Here is a 19,020-nt window from a genome sequence, read left to right on the forward strand (position 1 = left end):
CCCCTTGCATTCGTGTGTGTGTGGTGTGCTCTCTCACCATCTCCTGGCCCTTTAGATGCATTGCGCAGTCGAAGACGCGCACACTCAACCATACGTAAATATGCGCACTCGTGCGGGCGCAACCGCACCCGTTTGAGGCGTAGAACAGTGAGATGGCGCACCACGCCAATTTGCTGGTGTACGTTACATGCACAATGCCCGTCACTCCACAGAAAAGGAAGCGGATCTCTCCTGAGGTGGCCGCCTCATGAAGTGGAATGCCCGTGAATGGCCGGAATAGGGTTTTGCTCCTGTGCCTCCATCCAACACTGTCTCACGTCTGCTCCTCCGCACACGCACACAAACGCGCAGAGTGAAGTATCCATCACGCATTTTAGCCTCTGACACCCCACACACACCCGCCCACACATCTGTACAGCTCTCAGGCCTCTCGCTACCACACATAACTTGTCATTTGTATCTCGCTCTTTTTCGAACTGCATCGTGTTTTCGTCTCCACCCCTCCCTCCCCCTCCCACACACATCTTCGTTGTGTGCCTGCCTTCCTTCGGATTTGCCACCGCTTCTTGTTGAGCTCTGTACTTTGCAGCTGCCCTCGTCACCGAGACACCACACCAGCGCACTCATTCTTTCTCCGCTGCACTGGTGTCTCGCCAACACGTACATACACGTCCGACGTGGCGTTACTAATTTTCTTTGCGTGTGTCTGTGTTGCTCTTTGTAGATCTCGTGTCCCCTCCCTCCTCGCGTGGGCAGAGGCGCGTGAATCGGTGCTGCGGATCCTTTCGACGTCTTCGTGCGGCGTAACATCCGCTAGAGTTGTCTTGCTACGTCTGAGGGGTAAAAGCAGCGGAGAACAGAACGGGCAGCTCAAGGCACGCACACAGGTACACAAGATTTTGGCAGCGTTGCGGTCTAAGCCCACAGTCTTCTTTTCCTTTTCACAGTCTGCTTTCGAGTGTTCGCGCACTCAACCGCCAGGCACGACATCATGCCAACAAGTAAGAAGTCCGCCAGCCGCGCTGCCTCTCGCAGCCGCTCTCGCTCGCGTAAGACAAGCCGCCCGCGCTCCAGAACTCCCAGTCGCTCCAGGGCTCTCACGCCCGAGGAAGCGTACTACGCCACGGTGGAGCGCAAGTTCACCCCGGAGAAGGATAAGTGGCATGGGAACTGGGAGTTCAACGGCCCCCTCGGTGTTTCGGCCATAATGATCGCGTCGCATGTGCTCATCTACTACTTCTACGTGTGTATCGAGTTGTTCCAGGGAACGATCATCTACCCCGGCCATCCCATGCTGAAGGGCGAGAAGATGCAGAAAGTGTTCTTCTCCTTCCTCGCTGAGCACGCCTGCCCGACGGTGCAGTCGTTCTGCATATTCCTTGGCTTCCTGCTGCTGGAGTACTTCCTGGCCCTGGTGCTGCCCGCATTGTACGTTAAAGGACTGCCTCTCCCCTCCGAGAACGGGTACCGCCTGACCTACAAGTGCAACGCCGTCAGCGCATGGTACTGCATGTTTATCATCGTCGGCCTTCTACACTACTACGGGGTGTACCCGGTAAATGAGCTGCGCCGCAACTACGGTCACTTCCTCACCGTAGCCACCATCGTCGCGGACATCATCGCCGTGTGGGTCTACATCGCTGGCTACAAGCGCCGCATCCGCATGACGGGCAACTTTATCTACGACTTCTTCATGGGCAGCGGCCTCAACTTCCGCCTGCCGGGCAACATCGACGTGAAGCTGTTTGCCGAGTGCCGAAACTCGTGGGTCCTTCTCATGATGCTCACTCTCAGCTGCGCCGCGGAGCAGTATAAGGAGCTGGGGTACCTCACCGGCAACATGACCTTTATGATCCTCGCACACCTAATATACGTCAATGCTGTTGAGAAGGGCGAGGAGTGCGTCATCTCGACGTGGGACATCTACTACGAAAAGTTCGGCTGGATGCTGGCGTACTGGAACACGTGCGGCGTGCCGTTCCTCTACTGCATGCAGTCCATGTACATTCAGACGGTGCTCAAGAAGAAGGAGTATCCGCGCTGGGTACTGGTGCTGATGGTGTGTATTCTGCTGCTGGCATACTACTTATGGGACGCGATCAACTCGCAGAAGAACCACTTCCGCATGCGCCGCAGTGGCGTGCCGATGGAGATCATCCGGAACACCGCCTTCCCGCAGGTGCCGTGGTGCTACGTTGAGAATCCCCGCATGCTCAAGAGCGCCACTGGCGAGCTCTTCGTGGACGGCTTCTACCGCTACGGCCGCAAGCTACACTACACCGTAGACCTGGTGATGGCGTTCCTGTGGGGCAGCGCGTGCGGCTTCGAATCCTTCATCCCCTTCTTCTACTTTTTCTTCTTTCTTTGTCACCTTATCGACCGCGAGCGCCGCGACGAACACCGCTGTAGGGCCAAGTACGGCAAGATGTGGGACGAGTATGTGAAGCTGGTGCCCTACAGGTTCATTCCGTACATCTACTAGATCGAACTCTCTTTATGTTACTGTGTCGATGCGTGTGTGCGTGCGTGTGTGTGATGTGCGTCGCCTTCCATCATTCCCTCGGCCTTTTTCCCTTTCCTCTCTCACTTCTTCGGCGCGGACAATCTGCACGAAGAAATAGAAAAACGTTGGCGACACGCGTGAATGGCGCCCTGTAGCAGCAGCATACTTGGCGTTTGCGTGACAAAGGGACAGCACGGGCATGACTGCTTTACTGCTTTGGCGAGCGAGGATATTGATTCGCGCGTGCTCTTCTGACTCCCTACAGCTGGGATACATGGTGCACACTTAAGGAGGCCATGACTGCGTGAAGGCAAGGGTGCGTGCACAGAAAGTGAACCAGTGGGGAGAGGAGGGGGGGGGTCGGACAAGAAAACGGAGCGGTCCATGAAGAGGCGTCCTTGGTGTACACAGAGGTTGTCACTTCTTCGCCGTCCCGCCAACCCCCCTTCCTCTCCCTCCCTTCCCCTCCCCTCCCCTCCCTCCCTTTTTCCCATGATAGCGCCCCGTGGTTTTTTGAACCGTCGAGCACGTTCCGAGCGTACTCTCATCATTGCTAGCATCAACGCCTCCCACATGCAACGTCTCTTTCTTCCGTGGTGGCGGATGGCGCACCATCGCACGCAAGGGTAGACGCTGGCGAGCAAACAACCAGAGAAGGGACACGCATTTATGGACGTAGTCCACGCCGGATGCAAAGGATAAGGCCTACGAGGAGAAACTCAGCTGTGCAGGCGATACAGAGCGAAACCAAAACAAGGGATACCATATATATATATATATCTTATGAAGGGAGGAACGAGCGAGCAGAACGGCTTCTGGCGAAGCGGAAAGCGTAGGAGATACAGATATTTTCTAAGCACTGTAAAAAAGGGAGGATTGTGTGTGCGTGTGTGCGGAAGCTTTTCCATACATATATGTATATGTATATATATATATGTATATGGGCTCCCCTTTTTTTCTACCGAGTACCTCATTTCTACTTGTGTGTTTGTGTGTTCTTTCCTACTCGCCTCCTTCCCCCTCCTCTTCCCCCTCCTCTTTTTTTTTCGTTTTGGTCGCCGAGGAGCGCCAACTATCCACACCGAAGTCGGCACCCATTCACCCATCCACCCCTCCCCCCATAAATGTGCAGGCGTGCACCCAGTCAAACCCATACAGACGCATGCAAACATATATATGTATGTGCGTATATATAAATGTGACAGGGAGGCTACCACCCTCATCACCGTTTTTACACCGTGTGTGCGACTTTGCTCAAGTGCGTATGTGAGAGAAAGAAAGAGAGAACGGTGGAGGAAGTGCGCGCTCTCGCACGAGTGCACTTGTAGGCTAATGCGCTGCGACAATTCGTATCACGGATGTCTTGATATCTTGTTTTCCCCCTCCCCTCTCTCTGTGTGTGTGTGCTTCCTTTTTCTCCCCTATTGTGCTTTGCGGATGCCATAGAGGTCGTCCAGTGGCGCAGGAGGCCAGTTCGTGCAGTGCACGGCAACAATATTTCTCATCATTATGTTTGCGCATGCGTTTGAGGCGCGTGTGTACGTTTAAGCGACCTTTGTTTTATTTCTGTGCATTCACCCACTCGTTGAAAAAACACGGTTACCCAGTGCGCCCCCCCCCTCCCCCTCCCTCCCTCTCTGTTTCTGTCTGAAGTGGGTGTATGCGTATGCGTGTGCGTGTGCGCGCGGTGCCCCGTGTTACGGATCGGGTGACAGGCGCGCAGCAGCATTAGAAGGCGCAAAAAAAACACAAAATGGATTGTGAGGAGCACCGGGAAGGGTGCGATGACGCGGTTCAAAGAGGAGTTCGCTCGGACGACGCAAGGCACATACACAAGTACGCGCCCCTCTCCCCCTGTAGCAGGAGACGGTGGTGGGTAAAAAAATACGCTTTAGCGCATGGACAGGCGAAATAGACGGGAGGTGAACACTGTGGGGAGGGGGGAAAGAGGAATGATAGCCAGCAGCAGACGCTGCACACCGCTCTCTCTTTGTTCCCAATGTGGCTCCCGTTTGTCGTGCATTCAATCCTGCGCGTGCCCCGATGCCCCACCACCACATGTCTCGTAGCACGCCGACCCCCCTCCCTAAAAAAAAAGCACATCAAACGAAGAAACAGCTGAGACAAAGTATGCACAAACTTTGTGCGTGGACACACCCATACCCGCGCTCGCGAACCCGCAATACTGAACCTCGGATCGCCTGTGTGAGTGTGCGTTGAAGCAACTCCGCGTTCATTATACCCTCGACCAGAGATAACTCTTTACTCTGTACAAGAGCATCCGAGCGTGCGCGCATGATCGTGAATCCCCAGCAACACGGACGAGTCCAACGAGGCATGACGATGAACAGACACAGACAAGGAAGATGAGGCGAAGCAAAACAAGATTTATCGCGCCGCAGTTGGTGGGGAGAGCGGAGATGTGAGGACCGACCCAAGGCGAATGTGCCAGTGGGCTTTCTCACGAGGCGGAACGAACGTACCATCTGTGTGTTGTCCCCCCTCCCCCCATGAGTGAGTGCGCACGTGAGCCATCGTTCGTTCCATCGAGGAGCGTGAGACCCCAACTCGTGTGCTTGAGCGCCCCCCCCCTGCGCATAAAAAACAACAACAATGCCACAACAAGGAGGTGTGTTTGTGTGCGCGAGGGAGGAGGCGCAGCGCATCTCTCTCCTTGCGCGTTTCTATTTTCCTGCCTTTTTCTTTTGCGTGCATGTGTGCCCCTTCTCATGCCATATGTCCGAGTAATGAGCAGCATGTGCGTGGATATATATATATATATACATAAACGATGCGGTGCAGCATGAGAAAAGGCGGGTGCTGTGCTGTCCCCCTCCCCCTTTTTATTGTTGTTGCTGCCTTTTCTTGTTCTTCTTCCGCGTTTTATTCTTCTCTCCCCCTTCGCTCAATCCTCATTCACCGGTGCTTCGGCTGCTTTCTCTCTCTCCCTCTCCGAGGCGTCTGCGCCAGGCGTATCTCAACGTCTGCCGCCCTCATTTATGCCGTGCGTTGCTCCAGTGATGGAGCTCCGCTTTTCTCGCTCCTCCCCCCTCCCCTCCACTCGCGCACCATCTCCGAATTGCTCTCCCTCTCTTGCCCCCTTCTCACCTTTGTTTCTTCGCTGCACACTTGCGGGGTGCGCACAAACCTCATCAAACACAGCGGAAGAGAAGCTGCTTAGTCGCCACCATGCTGCATCGCAGTTGCGTGCTGGTGGACAGCTTCAAGGAGCACTACCATAGAGTGCACCTGCCACGGCGCCTTGCCCTGCAGCGATACATGAAGCGAGAGGAGGCTCGCCTTAGCAAACAGAAGGGCAAAGCGGCGGCCGCCGCTTCTGGAGTGCAGCCGGGAGAGGTGGCCTACAAGTACAACCGCTGGTGGGTATCGAGCGATCACGAGTTTGTCCATCAGTTCGCGTTTGTCGAGGACCCCGACGTCACGCGCGAGAAGCGCACCACGCTGCCCCTCGTCACGAAGGAGAACATCTGGAGGGAACCGCAGCAGACTTTCTTCTTGCCTTTCGCGCCGTTCGTACGTGTGGTGGACTACGCGAAGGACCCGGACACGAAGTTCTTGAAGCCGGTGAACATCCCACGTTGGAAGGACTACATGCAGCGCACAAAGCCAATCGTTCCCCGTACCTGGTACTAGCGCACGTATCCAGTTTTTCTCGAGCGATATGTGACGATATGCACGCATGTGGGCGTGCATGTGCTTGTGCGTGTGTGTGTGTGTGCTAATTATGCAGAACGGACAGCAACACAGACGAGTACACGGAAGGAAAGTGACCACGGGCTTGGCGGGTCGCATTGCACCAGGGGGCGGGTGTTGGAGAAGCGAGTCTACTCAGATGTTTGCTCATGTGTGCATGCATGTGCTCCCCGCAGCCAGCTGCCCTTATTCCGCCCTCCGCCCTCCCCTTTGGCCGGTGCGCGTCCACCTTCCTCTTCCAGCTCACGCCAGTTGTGTGGCTCAGCGCATTTTGTGCTCTCTTTCTGTTTGGCGCGCCGACTTGTGTAGGCCAGTTCCTCGTGCCTGCGCTACTTTCAGCGAGACGTAATGCACCATTCTCCTCGCCGCCTCGCTCTCTCGCTCTCTGCACTCGTTGTGCTCTTTCCGGATACACACACGCACACGTCCCAGGGATCCGCCTCCTGTGTGTATCTCCACAGTCACGTGTTCTCTGTTTGGCGCCATCCGTTTAACTTCTCCTGACTTCGGCTCTTACATCTTTCCGCCTGTCGCCGCCCGCGTGTGCGGTTTTTTTTTTCGCCTTCTTTTGTGTGTGTGTGTGTGTGCTCGCCATGCTCCGCGGCCTCGTCAACGCAGACGCGCTCACCTCGGAGCAGGAGGAACACATTGACGAACTCCAACATGAGATCGACGAAATCTGGAACCGGCGCGGCAACTACCAGATTGACCCGGACGCGTGGGAGACGATGCCGTTCTTTATGGAGAATATTACAGAGGAAGATATTGACAAGAACGCCAACTGCGCAGCGCTCGCGTCCATTGTGTACGACGAGGTGCCACCGGATGAGATTGCCGAGAATCGCAAGGAGCACGGCAACCGCGCCTTGAACATGGCTCTCAACCCCAACCAAGAGCGCCGTGAGAATCTCGCACGTGCTGCGTGCTACAGCTACACCGAGGCCTTGCAAGCCAAAGGAAAGAACACGAAGCTGTCCTCCACCATCTACGCCAACCGCAGCCTTGCCCAGTTCATCATTGGCAACTATGGCCACGCGCTCGCGGACGCGCAGCGCTCCATCATCCTCGACCCGCACTACCGCAAGGCGTATTACCGAGCTGCGAAGTGCGCATGCGCACTGAAGAAGTACGACATGGGACTTCAGCTGCTGGAGAAGGGGCGGCGTGTCGTTGACCCGCCCATGGACGCCGCGGCACAGGCGGAGTTTTCGGAAATGGAAAAGAAGTGCTTGCAGGGCAAGGAACAGCAGACGTCGGAGGAGGCGAAACAGCAGCGCACGGCGCGCTCGCAGGCGGCGAAAGTGTCGAATGTGGCTCGCGCCATCACCTCCAGTGGCATCAAAATCTCCCCCAGGGCGGAGGTGACGAGCGAGCAGATGGGGGTCTACGGCAACCCGAAGCCGTACTTTGACACGGACGGCATGCTGCACGTTCCGCTGCTCTTCATGTACGACGAGTACCAGCAGACTGACATCATGCACGACGTCGCGTGTGACGTGTGCGCCGCGGAGCTCCTCGGTGAGCTCATGCCCTTCCCGTGGGACGATCGCGGACGCTACCAAAAGCCTGACGACATTGTCGTCTTCTTCAAGATCGATGACGGCGCCGACGACGTGCAGTACTACGAGGTTGCCCAGTCCTGGCCGCTGCTCGAGGTGTTCCGCGAAGAGACGTACGAGATGCCGCAGCTGATGCCCGTGCTGCACATTGTCTGCAAAACCAGCGAACTCGTTGAACGCCTCAAAATCCACCGCGTTGCGTGAGTGTCGGTGCTGCTCGCAAGAAGGCGAGAGACGAGGGTGATGGGCGCCCGACTTCTCGAGACGCAAGTCCTGCGTGTATCTGTCTCTGCGTGTGCGTTTATAGGTATACCCCGGCGTACTCATGCGGTCTGCTGTCATGTTTGTGGTCATGTTGCTGCTCCAGCCTGGTTCCGCTGGCACGTCGCTGGCGGCTGCGACGCCCCCTCTCCTTTCCTTTTCTTCCCTCCCTCCTCCCCTACCGCAGCTCTCGTCAGCACTCACAGGTCCTCCTGCGGATACCGTTTGCGCGTGTGCGCCGCGTCTTGTCCGCCATTCGCGGGTACCCGCCTCTCACCACCTCTTCAGCGCATCTTTCCCCACCTCTCCGTGTTTCCTTTTGCTCACATCACGTGTAATGTCCGGTGCGTCGCGAACTTTCTCGCCACCTTCCCTCTCGTGTAAAACGGTCAGCTCTTCGCATCTAAGCCGAGCGGCGATGGACCCCCACCCACACCTCTCCATGAAAACGCACCCACAGCCCGAATGCACGCACACGGAGGAGACGCACACGGCAAGCAGCACAGAGGCGCATCTCCGTCTGTATGCGTGTACATCGCCATATGCGTGTGTATGTGTGCTGTTGCGTGACTGTCCTGATCCTGTCGCAAGTCCGTGTCTCTTCCCTTTCCTCTCTGCCGCGTAATCTTCTACTGGCTCACATTCTGGTTTCTCCCCATCTTGCCTCTTTCCGCAACCCACGCTCCGCTCCGCACATGGATGCTGCGGCTCATCAGGCGCACCAACCCGACGAAAGTGAAAGGCACGGAGACTGTCCGTTCTGCTCCTGGTCTCTCTCCACCAAGGGAGCGTACCCCCCCCCTCCCCTCCCCCACACACACCTAGTGACTCACAGCGCGAGCGAGGCACATCCAGCGATATGTGCTTGTTTCTTTGGCTGCCCAGCTCTGTCTGGGTGTTGCTCGGTATAGAGTTTGTTGAGCGTCTCGGCTACTACGCCGTTGCCTTTTCTCTTTTCACCTATTGCACCGTCATGCTCCGGACAGGCCCGGCGGCGGCGAATGCGCTAATTAACATTGTGTACATCCTCGTCCCTGCGGCAGCGTTCGTTGCGTCAGGTGTGGCGGATAGCCGGGTTGGTCGGCCGCGTGTGCTGGCCGCTGCGCTGGCCGTCTACACAGCCTCGCTGCTCCTTTTGTGCGTGTCGGCCACGCCCTTGCTGTACACCGACTTCCCTCTCGGTGCGAACGGTGGCAGTAAGGCGCTGTTTGCTGTGGCACTGCTGGGGTTTAGCGCCGGGTACGGTTCTATGAAGGTGTGCACCAATCCGATCATGGCGGACTGCGTCGTGCTGCATTACCGTAACGCCCTCATTGGGCTGCCAACCATCGTTGAAGCCGGGAGGGCAGGGGCGGAGGAGAGTGCTGCGAGTGTTGCCAAGGCTGGCGATCTCTCCACACGTGAGATAGCCTCCTTGCCGGGGGCGGCTCGCCAGGGTGTCGCAGCCGATGCGGCTGCCATAGTGAGTGACGCGCCGAAGCACGATGCCTCGCCGTACGGCTGCACTACCAATACAGACACCATCGCGTCTCTGTGCGAGGAGGACCACGTGAAGGCGGCCCTCTCCCGCCTGTTTGTGTACGCCTACTGGGTGGGAAACATCGGCGGCCTCGTCGGCAGCTTTGTTGCACCACTCTTGCGCAATATCGATAGCCATCGCCTCGTGCAGGGAAGTGAGGAGCACACAACCGGCTACTACTACGGCTTCCTGCTGGCGGCCGTGTCGGTCGGCTTCGGCGGTGTTTTCCTCTACGGGTGCTTTGACGGGCTGCCTCGCAACGCGCCAGCACCCAAGTTTGTGCTCGTTCGCGTGACGGTGCTCGCACTGCAAAAAAGGTGGGCGGTGCGGCGAGGCAGTGCGCGAATTGTGCCCGACAGTCGCGGTGGCATCTCGGGCCCCCACGACTGGCTCGATTATGCATGTGCCAAGCTACAGTCGGTTTCCTGTGAGACGGGAGGCATCTCTGCCGCCCACAACGCCATTCCTGACGAAGCCGCTGCGACTTCCGAGTGGTCTACCTCGGCTGCGTGTAGTCCGAGCAGCAACACCTCCTTTTCGGACCTTGGCGTCGACGCTGCCGGCACCTCGCTCTGGGTGGCGGACTGCCGCGCGACGCTGCGGATCTGCAAGGCCTTCCTTGCACTGCCCATTTACTGGTTGATCTGCAATCAGTTCAGCACGAACCTCATGTACCAGGCCGCGGCGCTGGATATGCCCCTGAGCGTACCTGAGGAGCTTTTCAACAACATCAACACCGTCACCATGCTTCTCTTCTTGGTTCTCTGGGATCAGTTGCTGCTTCCACGCGTGCTGCAGCACCGTGTTCCCTCCGCCTGTCTTCGCATCCTTGCAGGTTTCGCGTGCATGTGCGTTTCCATGCTTTGGTGCGGCTTCTTGCAGTGCTCCATCAACAGCCGTGGCTATTATGAAGGCGAGGACAACTACGTTCTCCGCGAAGGTCAACGGAAGCTGTCGGCGGGGTGGCTGGTCATGCCGTACATTCTGCAAGGCTTAGCCTCTGCCTGCGTGGACCCCACTGTGATGGAGGTGGCGTACCACGACGCCCCGGAGCGGATGAAGGGAACTGTGATGGGATTGTACTGGGTCGCCTCCAGCGCGAGCGGCTTTCTCGGCTTCGTTCTCTCGCCGGTGATGAGGCCGCAGAACGCAGCGGCGCTCTTCTTTTCCTTCGCTACGTCTCAGATGGCCGTGTCGGTGCTCTTCTACCTCATCAACTGCAGCCGCTAAGCGAGTCTGTGCCTCTGCGTGGTATGACGGGTCACATGAAGAAGTGCATGTCTTTTCATTCGTTTAGGCGCACTGGCACCACCCCGCATACGCGTACGCACTCATCGAGATTCGTACGACTAGGCACGTGCCATGCCACGGCGGCATCATCAACACCTCCTGCACTGGTACGTACGCCTGCATAGGCCCGCGACTCCTTCTCGCCCTTGTGCTTTGCATCAAGACATCTACCTCATTAACGGCCAACGAGGTGGGTGTAACCCGAGACGCTGTCACGCCGCCACCTCGACCGCCTTTCTCGCCTTTCTCCGTTCTACACGATTCGCGATGGCAGCAGTCTTCACATTTACCTTTTCGCGTCTTTGGGTGCCTCGCCGTTGTGCTCAGCGAAGGAAAGACAAGGCCCAGGCGAGAGGGACGTGTGCAACGCTGGTATGGTGACCCGTTTCCTTCTTCCTCTTGTCTACGTTGTTGGCACGCGCTCGTGTTACCTCTCTCTCTGAGGTATAACGACATGCTCCTCACACATATGCGTCTCCATTGGCTTTCTTCCTGGCCTTCCGCGACTCGCCGTGTACGTGCGGCGGAATGGCTCACATGCGTGCATCCGTGTATGCGTGTGCTCCCCTCCCCCTCCCCCCAAAGGTCCAGGAGGCGGATTCGATTATGAGCGTGCTCCTCATTAAGAACGGGTCCATGTTTCACACATGCGGGTGTGACTTGTGCGTCGCTGCTACACTCTGTTGGCGCCCTGGCGCACGATGCACGTAAAAAAAAAAGAACACGGCGAAAAAGGGAAGCCGTGCTCGACTTGACTTTGCCTCGCATCGTCCGTGAGTCCCGTGCTTTTGGGATGCACGCCTGTGGCCCCCCTCCTCCTCCTCCTTCGCCACCGCTCTCCATCTCATCACCGTCAGCGTACGTTCATTCACGCACACTTTTTTCTCTCCTGTGACTCTCTTCTCTTCGTCTTGCCGCGCACGCGTACACGCCGGCGCCCCTTCATCTCTCCCATCAATTGCCGGCACCACTCACACAGTTTGGGTTCCACGCGAGTTGTTTCGAATGGCCGCCACCAAGTCCGCTGCGTCCGCCGCGAAGAGGAAGTCGGCGAAGAAGGTGTCGCGCAAGAGCCCCGAGTACACGACTCTGCGCAAGAGCTGTGCTCCGGGCACCATCGCGATCATCCTCGCCGGCCGTTTCCGCGGCCGTCGCGCCGTGATCCTGAAGCAGCTGCCGCACAACGGTCCGCTGGTCGTGTCCGGCCCGATGAAGTACAATGGCGTCCCCATCCGCCGCATTGACTCCCGCTACGTGATCGCCACCAGCACCAAGGTCGACATCTCCAGCGTTGACACGGCGCCCATCACCCCCGAGGTGTTCCAGCGCCCCAAGGCGGAGAAGCCGACCAAGAGCGAGGGCGACTTCATGGGCGACAAGCAGAAGGCCAAGGCGGAGAAGGCTGCCAAGAAGACCTCCAAGGCGGGGAAGAAGACCACCGTGTCGGACGCGCGCGCCCAGCTGCAGAAGAAGATCGACGCCGCCCTCATCGCCGCCATCAAGAAGGACGCTCAGGGCAAGGAGAAGGCCGGCTACCTGCGCTCCGTCTTCACGGTGAAGCCCGGTGATGCGCCGCACCGCTGGAACTGGTAAGCACCGGATACCCGTACGCGCTCTCGCAGCACGTACTCGTGTTGTAGCCTCGCTACCTCTACAGCCTCTCTGGTGAGGCGCGTGCCGACGTGTTTCTCGGTTCTCCCGCAGGCGTGGGCGTCTTTTCTATTTTTTGGTTTCTTCGCTTTCCTTTAAAAAAAAATCACCCGCAAAGAACGCAACAAGTGAACATGTCCGCGCATGCGCAACCAGATGCGATCCTCGCTCTCATGCAGCCCATCACTCGCGAGTCATGGGGCGTATGTATTCGTTGCTTTAGTCGGGTCTTCCACGTGTGCAGCTGTGGACTCGCACACGGTAGCTGCATGGCCGGTGCGGGCCCTTTGGTGCCTGATTACGCCCCCCCCCCCAACCCCAGCACGCGGGCGCGGGCGTGGACTTTGCAAACGCCTGCAAGGCTGCTGTGGTGGTGGGCAGGTAGAGGTGCTGTGATGGCGGCTAATGCGTGCCATTGCAGGCACGTCTCTTTTCCATTTTTTTCTTCTGTTGCGCTGCCATCCCTCCTCCCTCGTCTCTCTGCGCTTTGCGTGCGTGTTTCCGTGACCGTGCCTGCGTGGTGCGAGCTGATTCGCGCTTGTTTCTTGTGTCTCGGTGATGGCAACGACGCCGCACACGCGCCGGAAAGCTTACTCGTGCATCTGCTCGCACACACACACGCACACACGCGCAAGTGGATGTCCCCCCTCCCCATTCACACAAGCAAAACGGAAGTCGATTATTCATGAGCAGCAGTAGCGGGGACGAGTACGACCCGGCAGAGGTGGTTGTGCGCGCAGCCGTTGCATCACCCTCCATCGGCGACACCGTGGTGCCCTCAGCGGTGCCGTTCTTGAGGTCAGCAGCGGCGCCTTCCTTGGCGTCTCTTCCAAAGACGACGGCTTCAGTGCCCCCCTCTTCCTCCTCGCCGACCCCGCACAATGCTGGAAACGACGTCGACGGTGGCTACCGCTTGCACAGCGACATCAAGGGCCGCATCCGCTGCCTCGCCCTCAATACGGCTGGTACGACGCTGTGCGCCGGCAGCGAGGATGGGCAGCTGTGCATGTGGGACTTCACCGTTCCTCTCAAGTCGCATCGCGTGCAGCCAACGCGGGTGCTGACGCCGTTTGTAAACCGTATCTCGGGATTGCAGCCCATCATCGCCTTGACATGCGCGAGCGACGGCAGCTACTTTGTCGCCTGCCAGGATGGGGACAGCCCGGTGCTGGTGCGAGCATCTGGGGAGCAGCTGGGGTACTGTGCAATCGGGGAGCGTGGTTTGATGGACGTGATCCAGTGCAAGGGCCATCGCGCCCCCGTCACGTGCGTCGCCGCACACACCCACGACGCAGCTGCCTTCTTCACGGGCAGCCAAGACGGCACGGTGCGGCTGTGGAACAGCGCCACGTTCAAGCAGAGGAGCGTCTACGCGGTGAAGCACGGATCGGGGCAGGTGACAGACACCCATGTGGTGGAGAGCGTGGCCAGCCTGGACGGCTTTCACAACGGACTGGGGCGCGTTTTTGCCAGCGGAGGGCAGGATGGCCGAGTGCAGATATGGGACAGCAGGGTCAAATACCGTCCCGGCGGGGCCATCGCCGCGGTGGACATGTACGCGGCCACAACACCGGCAGGGCCTGGAAAGGCGACGGAGGACCCCTTCCTGGAGAAGCACGTGGGCGGCATGATGGAGCTACACCAGAAGGATGCGGGCGCCTCGCGCGCTTCCGGCAGCTACGGGCTTGCCGTACGTCTGGGCAGCGCTGTCAGGATAATCGACCTCCGCCGGCTCTCACACAGCGATGGTCCTACTGCGCCGACGGCAGTCCTAGAAGAAGCGGCTACCGGGCTTCCCCACGTGCTCGACACAACCGCTCTGTCGATTGGACGCGGTGGTGGGTCTTCAACAATGATGACGTGCACAAGTCGTGCCGGCTACAGGCACACAAAGGGCGGCCACGTAGTGCAGTATTGCTACGCGGATGGCGACCGACTTGACCCGACGCTGGTCTGGCGGGCCGGCCAGCAGGACGAGGATGTCCTCTGCGCATGTGCGGATACCAGTCGTGCTGACGGCTGTGTCTTCGCCGGCCTCAGCTCTGGTGATGTGGTAGTGCACGGCGCCTTCTCGAGTGGTGCGGCCGCCCCGCAGCCCGTGGAAGCGTGGCTACAGACGCGCCCACAGAGAGAGGGATACGAGCGTGTCGTCGGCGTGAAGGCGCCGCGTGCAGTTGAGGACGACGCCGATCTGATGCGCGACCTGTTCTAGACAAGGCGGCTCTTATGCGTGGGGACTGCTGCTCTCTTGCCTACCCACACGTGAAGAGGAGGGGGGAGGGGCAAATAATCGAGGCGGGGAGAGGAAGGGAGCCCAGGCAAGCTTGTGACGTGTGTGTGTGTGCGAATTGATGACGTCCTCACAGAAGTCCACCGACTCACGCCGAGGCCACGGCGCTAGGCTGCACCGCAGGTCGTGTGTAGTGCCCCTACAAGGGGGCACACATACGGGGCACACAAGCATGGCTGGCGTGATGCGTCCGCATTGTTCTGTGCCGTGGCCGAACTTCATCTCTCCCCCGATGCGAGACGCGCGTCTCGTTACCATTGTGCTTCGACGCACCTCTGTCTGTCTGTCTGTCTGTCTGTCTTCTCCTCGACTCCCCGTCCCTCCCTTACGACGCCGTCGTTTGACCAGCTGGCTCCATCACGCCGCATTATCGGTTACACCACCAGTGCGCACCAGCTCCACTCAACACTCCTTTCTTGCCTCGCACAGCCGCCCCGTCGGGACGAGAGAGCGCGAGCGCACCGGTAGAGGTCCCTGAGGCGCCGCTCGTTTATCTGCGGACCCGTGTGTGTCTGTGTCGTGTTGACGGCATTGCCTCGGCCTCTCCTCAACTTCCTTCACACCGGCCGGAGAAAGTGACAACGGAAAAGGAAATCGGAAGTCGACCTCGCAGGCGCGGCCGGGTGCATTGTGCCGAGCCCACCCAACATCCGTTGCTCCCTTCGCCTTTTGTGGCAACCGGGGGCGCATGTGATCCGGGGATGCCATGTCATCGCCTGCGGATTCCTTCAATGCACCGCCAAGTCAGCACGCGCGACCGCCCACCAAGGAGGAGATTGCGGCGTTCATGCTGCGGCACACCGGGCATCTTCCGTTCGTGCTTCACGCGGAAGACCTGCCCCAGGGAGGCGAGAATGACTCGGCCTCATCCCTAGACAACAGGCACACAAACACTGCGCGGTGGGTAGCGCCGTACCTTTACACGGGTGCCGATTACGCCCTTGCCCTGGCCGCCTGCTTCCCAAGCCACTGCATCGATCTCTCGCTGCTGAACTGGTCGACAAACCCGCTGCTCTCCCAGCGTCAGGGCAACTTGCGTGTGTTTTGTCAAGCCGCACGCGCGCTAGCGCTCCCAGACGCGCCGCTGTCGGCACTGCACCCGGAGCTGCTGCAGAGCAGCGCGGCCTGCATCGTAGGGCACCTCAAGGTGCAGCATTGGCTTTATAGTCTCTCACAGCGGTTTATGCCTGCTTCTAATCACGACGCAGCGACACTGCGCGCGGTGCACCGGCATCTGCAGTCGGGGGAACCTTACCTAAAACGAAGGCGAGGCGAGCACGACGAGGATGGCGTGTGCGCGTCGGTGCGCGACTGCCCGCCCCTGCCGGCTGAGCACCTGCTGCGGTGTGCACCGGCCCTCACTCCCATCCCCTCTTTCACCGACACAACCGAGTCAGGGCTGCTGTCTTCTGCCGCCGCTGTTTCTGCTGAGGCGAACCCGAAGGAGGGCGCAGAGACGTCTATTGCTCTAGCCAGCCACTCTGCAGGTGATGCAGCCGAGTTTGCAAAGAGGCAGAAGCCGTGGCTCAACTACAGCAAGCCGTGGCTGTTACCTTCGCTGCGCGCTGCGGAGGCAAAGAAGGCGGCGAGCGAGGCGGCAGCGGCGAAGCGGGCGCAGGAGGAGAGGGAGCGCAACTCTCGGTACACGGCTTACGTAGCGCAGGCCAAGAATGTGCACGATCAGTACGTGGTGTCGTGTACCGCCGCGGCAGAGAAGCGGGATCAGCTGCGCACCATCAAGGCTCTGCTACTGCAGGACATCATGGAGGGAAAACCCGTGGATTTCAAGGACTACGCCACACGACTTAGCGAGTGCCACTGAGACTGATACATTCCAGAGAAGCCAACACTCTTTTGCGGACGCTTACCTCTGCCCATCGCACGCACGCGCACTATTTCGTATGGGTGCGCATGTTTCGTCTGCGCGGTTTATCCAAAACAAAGCGAGCAGCAGCAACACACACACCCACACACGCTAGCCGTGCCCATAGACTCTGCATTAGATGACGGTTTGCTTCGCGTCCACGTGTGAGCCGACGCAAAGGAAGCCAACGCACACGTACACATACACACATGCACCCAACTGAGGAAGTAGAAGAGTAAGCCACCGACGGTGTGCCGTATACCCGATGCTCGCCTTGGTCTGTGGCAGTAACAAGTTGCTGCGCTTGCAGCGACGACAGAGCAGAAACTCCCGCCTCTCCACCGTTTTCCGGTTTCTTGAAAATGGAGAGAAAAGCGCTCCGGCGCATGTGTGGAGTCACCATCCGCGAAGTGTCGCGACGGTGTCCTGGCCGTCTCTGCCCCTGTCTCTCTGTCCGCCCTCACACGTACACGCACCCGCTGGCCTCCTCCTCTCCGGTGCAGACGCTGGAAGGCATGAGGGGGATGTGGGGTGGCACCTGCTCTTGTATATATGCCATTGGCAGCGCCTCATTACTTGCGCTTCACTTTTTATCCGCATGCCCTCATCTTCTGCTTTTGCGTTGTTGCACGCCCCTGCTTCCCTGTACGAGGAACTCTGGGCATTGAAGACCCGGTAGGGGCGGCTCCATCGCGGTTGAGCGAGCGCCCTTGACCTCCACTCTTTCCTCGGCTTTTGCTACCGTTGCTGTCTTGCTATGCGCACCATTGCGCTGGGACGATACCACTGCCCAGACGCCAGCAAGCGACGCTGAAACAGCGGTGGTCGGCGAAGGGCGAAGTGGAGGGAGAAGAAGGTTGCCGCGCTCGTGTCGATCGCAGCCTGCGCGGTTCCCAGACGCGTGGAGTTGCGAGGTTTTCGGCTTCTCATTCTTCCCCGTGGCGCCCACTACCGTCCGTGAGCCGGACTTCGACGCGAGCAGCTTTGTGTCCTTTTTCGTTTTGAGGGGTTCAGCGCTGATATTTGTGTGCTGCACAGCGCGATGTACCGGCACATTGCTTCACGCCAGCGATGTCGTGTGTGCGGCCACTGCAATTTTGTCACAGGCACATCCGAGCGCTGGACTTCGGCGACCGCGCTCGCGTGTCTGTATCGATCCAAGCATGATCAGCATCCCCAGCAGCAAGAGCGTGTACATGCGATTCCCACTTCACGCGCCGTGAAGCTGCGGCGTGCCATGTGGATGCGTATGCACCCAGTCGAGCGCTGGACCTCGCTCGTGGATCTTGGCCGGCGTGCCGCGTACTTGATCGAGAAGCCTGTTCAGCTGTCGTCGTCGGCAGCGCGTGATGTGGCGGTCAAGTCCACGCCGATCTCCAGCGACGACCGTGGCAACACATCGGTGCTAGGGAGTGCAGACCCAAAGGTGCGCTTCACATCGGAGGCGACAGAGGCACATTGGCAGCTGTCCCATGCGCTTCCCTACGCCGCACGCCTCCATCTGTGCCTTTCGGGGCTTCTGTGGATTCGCTGCTTGCAGGATGTGCAGGACACACTGGCGCGGGTGCGGCTGCCGTTTGCCGCGGTGCGACGCCCAGAGCGATACGCCGTGGCGGACGTCTTTCCAACCCGCTTGAGGGAATACTGGGTCGATGCGCACACCACCGTGTCGACAAAGATGAGCGCGCAACTGAACTCGACGGCGGAGCAGATCCCGGCGCCGCACGCGTGGGACGCTGAGACGTCGGAAACCATCGAGGACGCAGCGACAGAGGCCACAATGACGGTGGATGCGGGCCGCGTGTTGCATGGGCACCACCAAGCCCGGCTAAGCGGAAAGGCGCTCTTGCACCAGGTACAGGGGCTGCAGCCGCGGGCGAGTGTTGAGGACGACATAGCAGTTCGACTGACGGGCAAAGGGTCACCGAGTGGTCGCAGCCGTCGCCGCCGTCGGCTGCCGAGTGTATCGTCGCTAGCGCCCAATGCCCTCTCCGTGAAGTCGGCCCCCGCGTCTTCGGCGTGGGCGGGCTCACTTGAGTTTGCCTCTGATGCATCTCGCCACGTGCCGCCGGTGTCGCTGGAGCCGGAGCCGCTCGAGGACGCAGCGTACCACGGCAACGCCAACCGCGGCGAGGGTTGCCCGCTGAACCAAGACGGAAAGGCGTCGCCGACGCCCATCTTCATCTGCGTCCCACACGACGTGCACAGTGCCGCCGTCTGTCCCGGAGGCGCGCTGCCGACAGAGGCGGAGCTTCTCGTGCGGTACTGCGTTATGGCGCACGCTGCGGTTTTATCCAGTCTGTTTATCGAGGGTCGTGTGGTGGACTTCTGCAGCAACCACCCGCTGGTAGTCGCCTACGTGCGATGGCT

At 59.2% G+C, this 19,020-nt stretch overlaps 8 protein-coding genes across 8 annotated transcripts in view; all 8 read left to right on the top strand.

Moving 5' to 3' along the window:
* Positions 1–991: 991 nt before the first annotated feature.
* Positions 992–2,482, top strand: LMXM_32_0680 (putative sterol C-24 reductase; the record flags this gene model as incomplete). Its single annotated transcript, XM_003878268.1, has 1 exon — positions 992–2,482. One exon carries the CDS (start codon positions 992–994, stop codon positions 2,480–2,482), a length of 1,491 nt encoding a protein of 496 aa, XP_003878317.1.
* Positions 2,483–5,692: 3,210 nt separating this feature from the next.
* LMXM_32_0690 (conserved hypothetical protein) lies at positions 5,693–6,157 on the top strand (the record flags this gene model as incomplete). The annotated part of the gene is made up of 1 exon (XM_003878269.1): positions 5,693–6,157. The coding sequence occupies one exon, from the start codon at positions 5,693–5,695 to the stop codon at positions 6,155–6,157; it is 465 nt and encodes a 154-aa protein (XP_003878318.1).
* Positions 6,158–6,810: 653 nt separating this feature from the next.
* LMXM_32_0700 (conserved hypothetical protein) lies at positions 6,811–7,980 on the top strand (the record flags this gene model as incomplete). Its single annotated transcript, XM_003878270.1, has 1 exon — positions 6,811–7,980. The coding sequence occupies one exon, from the start codon at positions 6,811–6,813 to the stop codon at positions 7,978–7,980; it is 1,170 nt and encodes a 389-aa protein (XP_003878319.1).
* Positions 7,981–8,896: 916 nt separating this feature from the next.
* Positions 8,897–10,786, top strand: LMXM_32_0710 (conserved hypothetical protein; the record flags this gene model as incomplete). Its single annotated transcript, XM_003878271.1, has 1 exon — positions 8,897–10,786. One exon carries the CDS (start codon positions 8,897–8,899, stop codon positions 10,784–10,786), a length of 1,890 nt encoding a protein of 629 aa, XP_003878320.1.
* A 1,065-nt stretch (positions 10,787–11,851) lies between these two features.
* LMXM_32_0720 (putative 60S ribosomal protein L6) lies at positions 11,852–12,439 on the top strand (the record flags this gene model as incomplete). The annotated part of the gene is made up of 1 exon (XM_003878272.1): positions 11,852–12,439. One exon carries the CDS (start codon positions 11,852–11,854, stop codon positions 12,437–12,439), a length of 588 nt encoding a protein of 195 aa, XP_003878321.1.
* A 742-nt stretch (positions 12,440–13,181) lies between these two features.
* On the top strand, positions 13,182–14,708 carry LMXM_32_0730 (conserved hypothetical protein; the record flags this gene model as incomplete). Its single annotated transcript, XM_003878273.1, has 1 exon — positions 13,182–14,708. The coding sequence occupies one exon, from the start codon at positions 13,182–13,184 to the stop codon at positions 14,706–14,708; it is 1,527 nt and encodes a 508-aa protein (XP_003878322.1).
* A 784-nt stretch (positions 14,709–15,492) lies between these two features.
* LMXM_32_0740 (conserved hypothetical protein) lies at positions 15,493–16,608 on the top strand (the record flags this gene model as incomplete). The annotated part of the gene is made up of 1 exon (XM_003878274.1): positions 15,493–16,608. The coding sequence occupies one exon, from the start codon at positions 15,493–15,495 to the stop codon at positions 16,606–16,608; it is 1,116 nt and encodes a 371-aa protein (XP_003878323.1).
* A 1,279-nt stretch (positions 16,609–17,887) lies between these two features.
* The window catches only part of LMXM_32_0750 (conserved hypothetical protein), a gene marked incomplete at both ends in the record, with an annotated part of 2,313 nt that continues 1,180 nt past the window's right edge, over positions 17,888–19,020 (top strand). The window contains one exon of the mRNA XM_003878275.1: positions 17,888–19,020. This exon is cut by the window's right edge and continues 1,180 nt beyond it. Coding sequence (XP_003878324.1) covers positions 17,888–19,020 — 1,133 coding nt within the window.

The sequence above is a fragment of the Leishmania mexicana genome, chromosome 32 (genome assembly GCF_000234665.1).
Source record: "Leishmania mexicana MHOM/GT/2001/U1103 complete genome, chromosome 32".
NCBI classification, from domain to species: Eukaryota; Euglenozoa; class Kinetoplastea; order Trypanosomatida; family Trypanosomatidae; genus Leishmania; species Leishmania mexicana.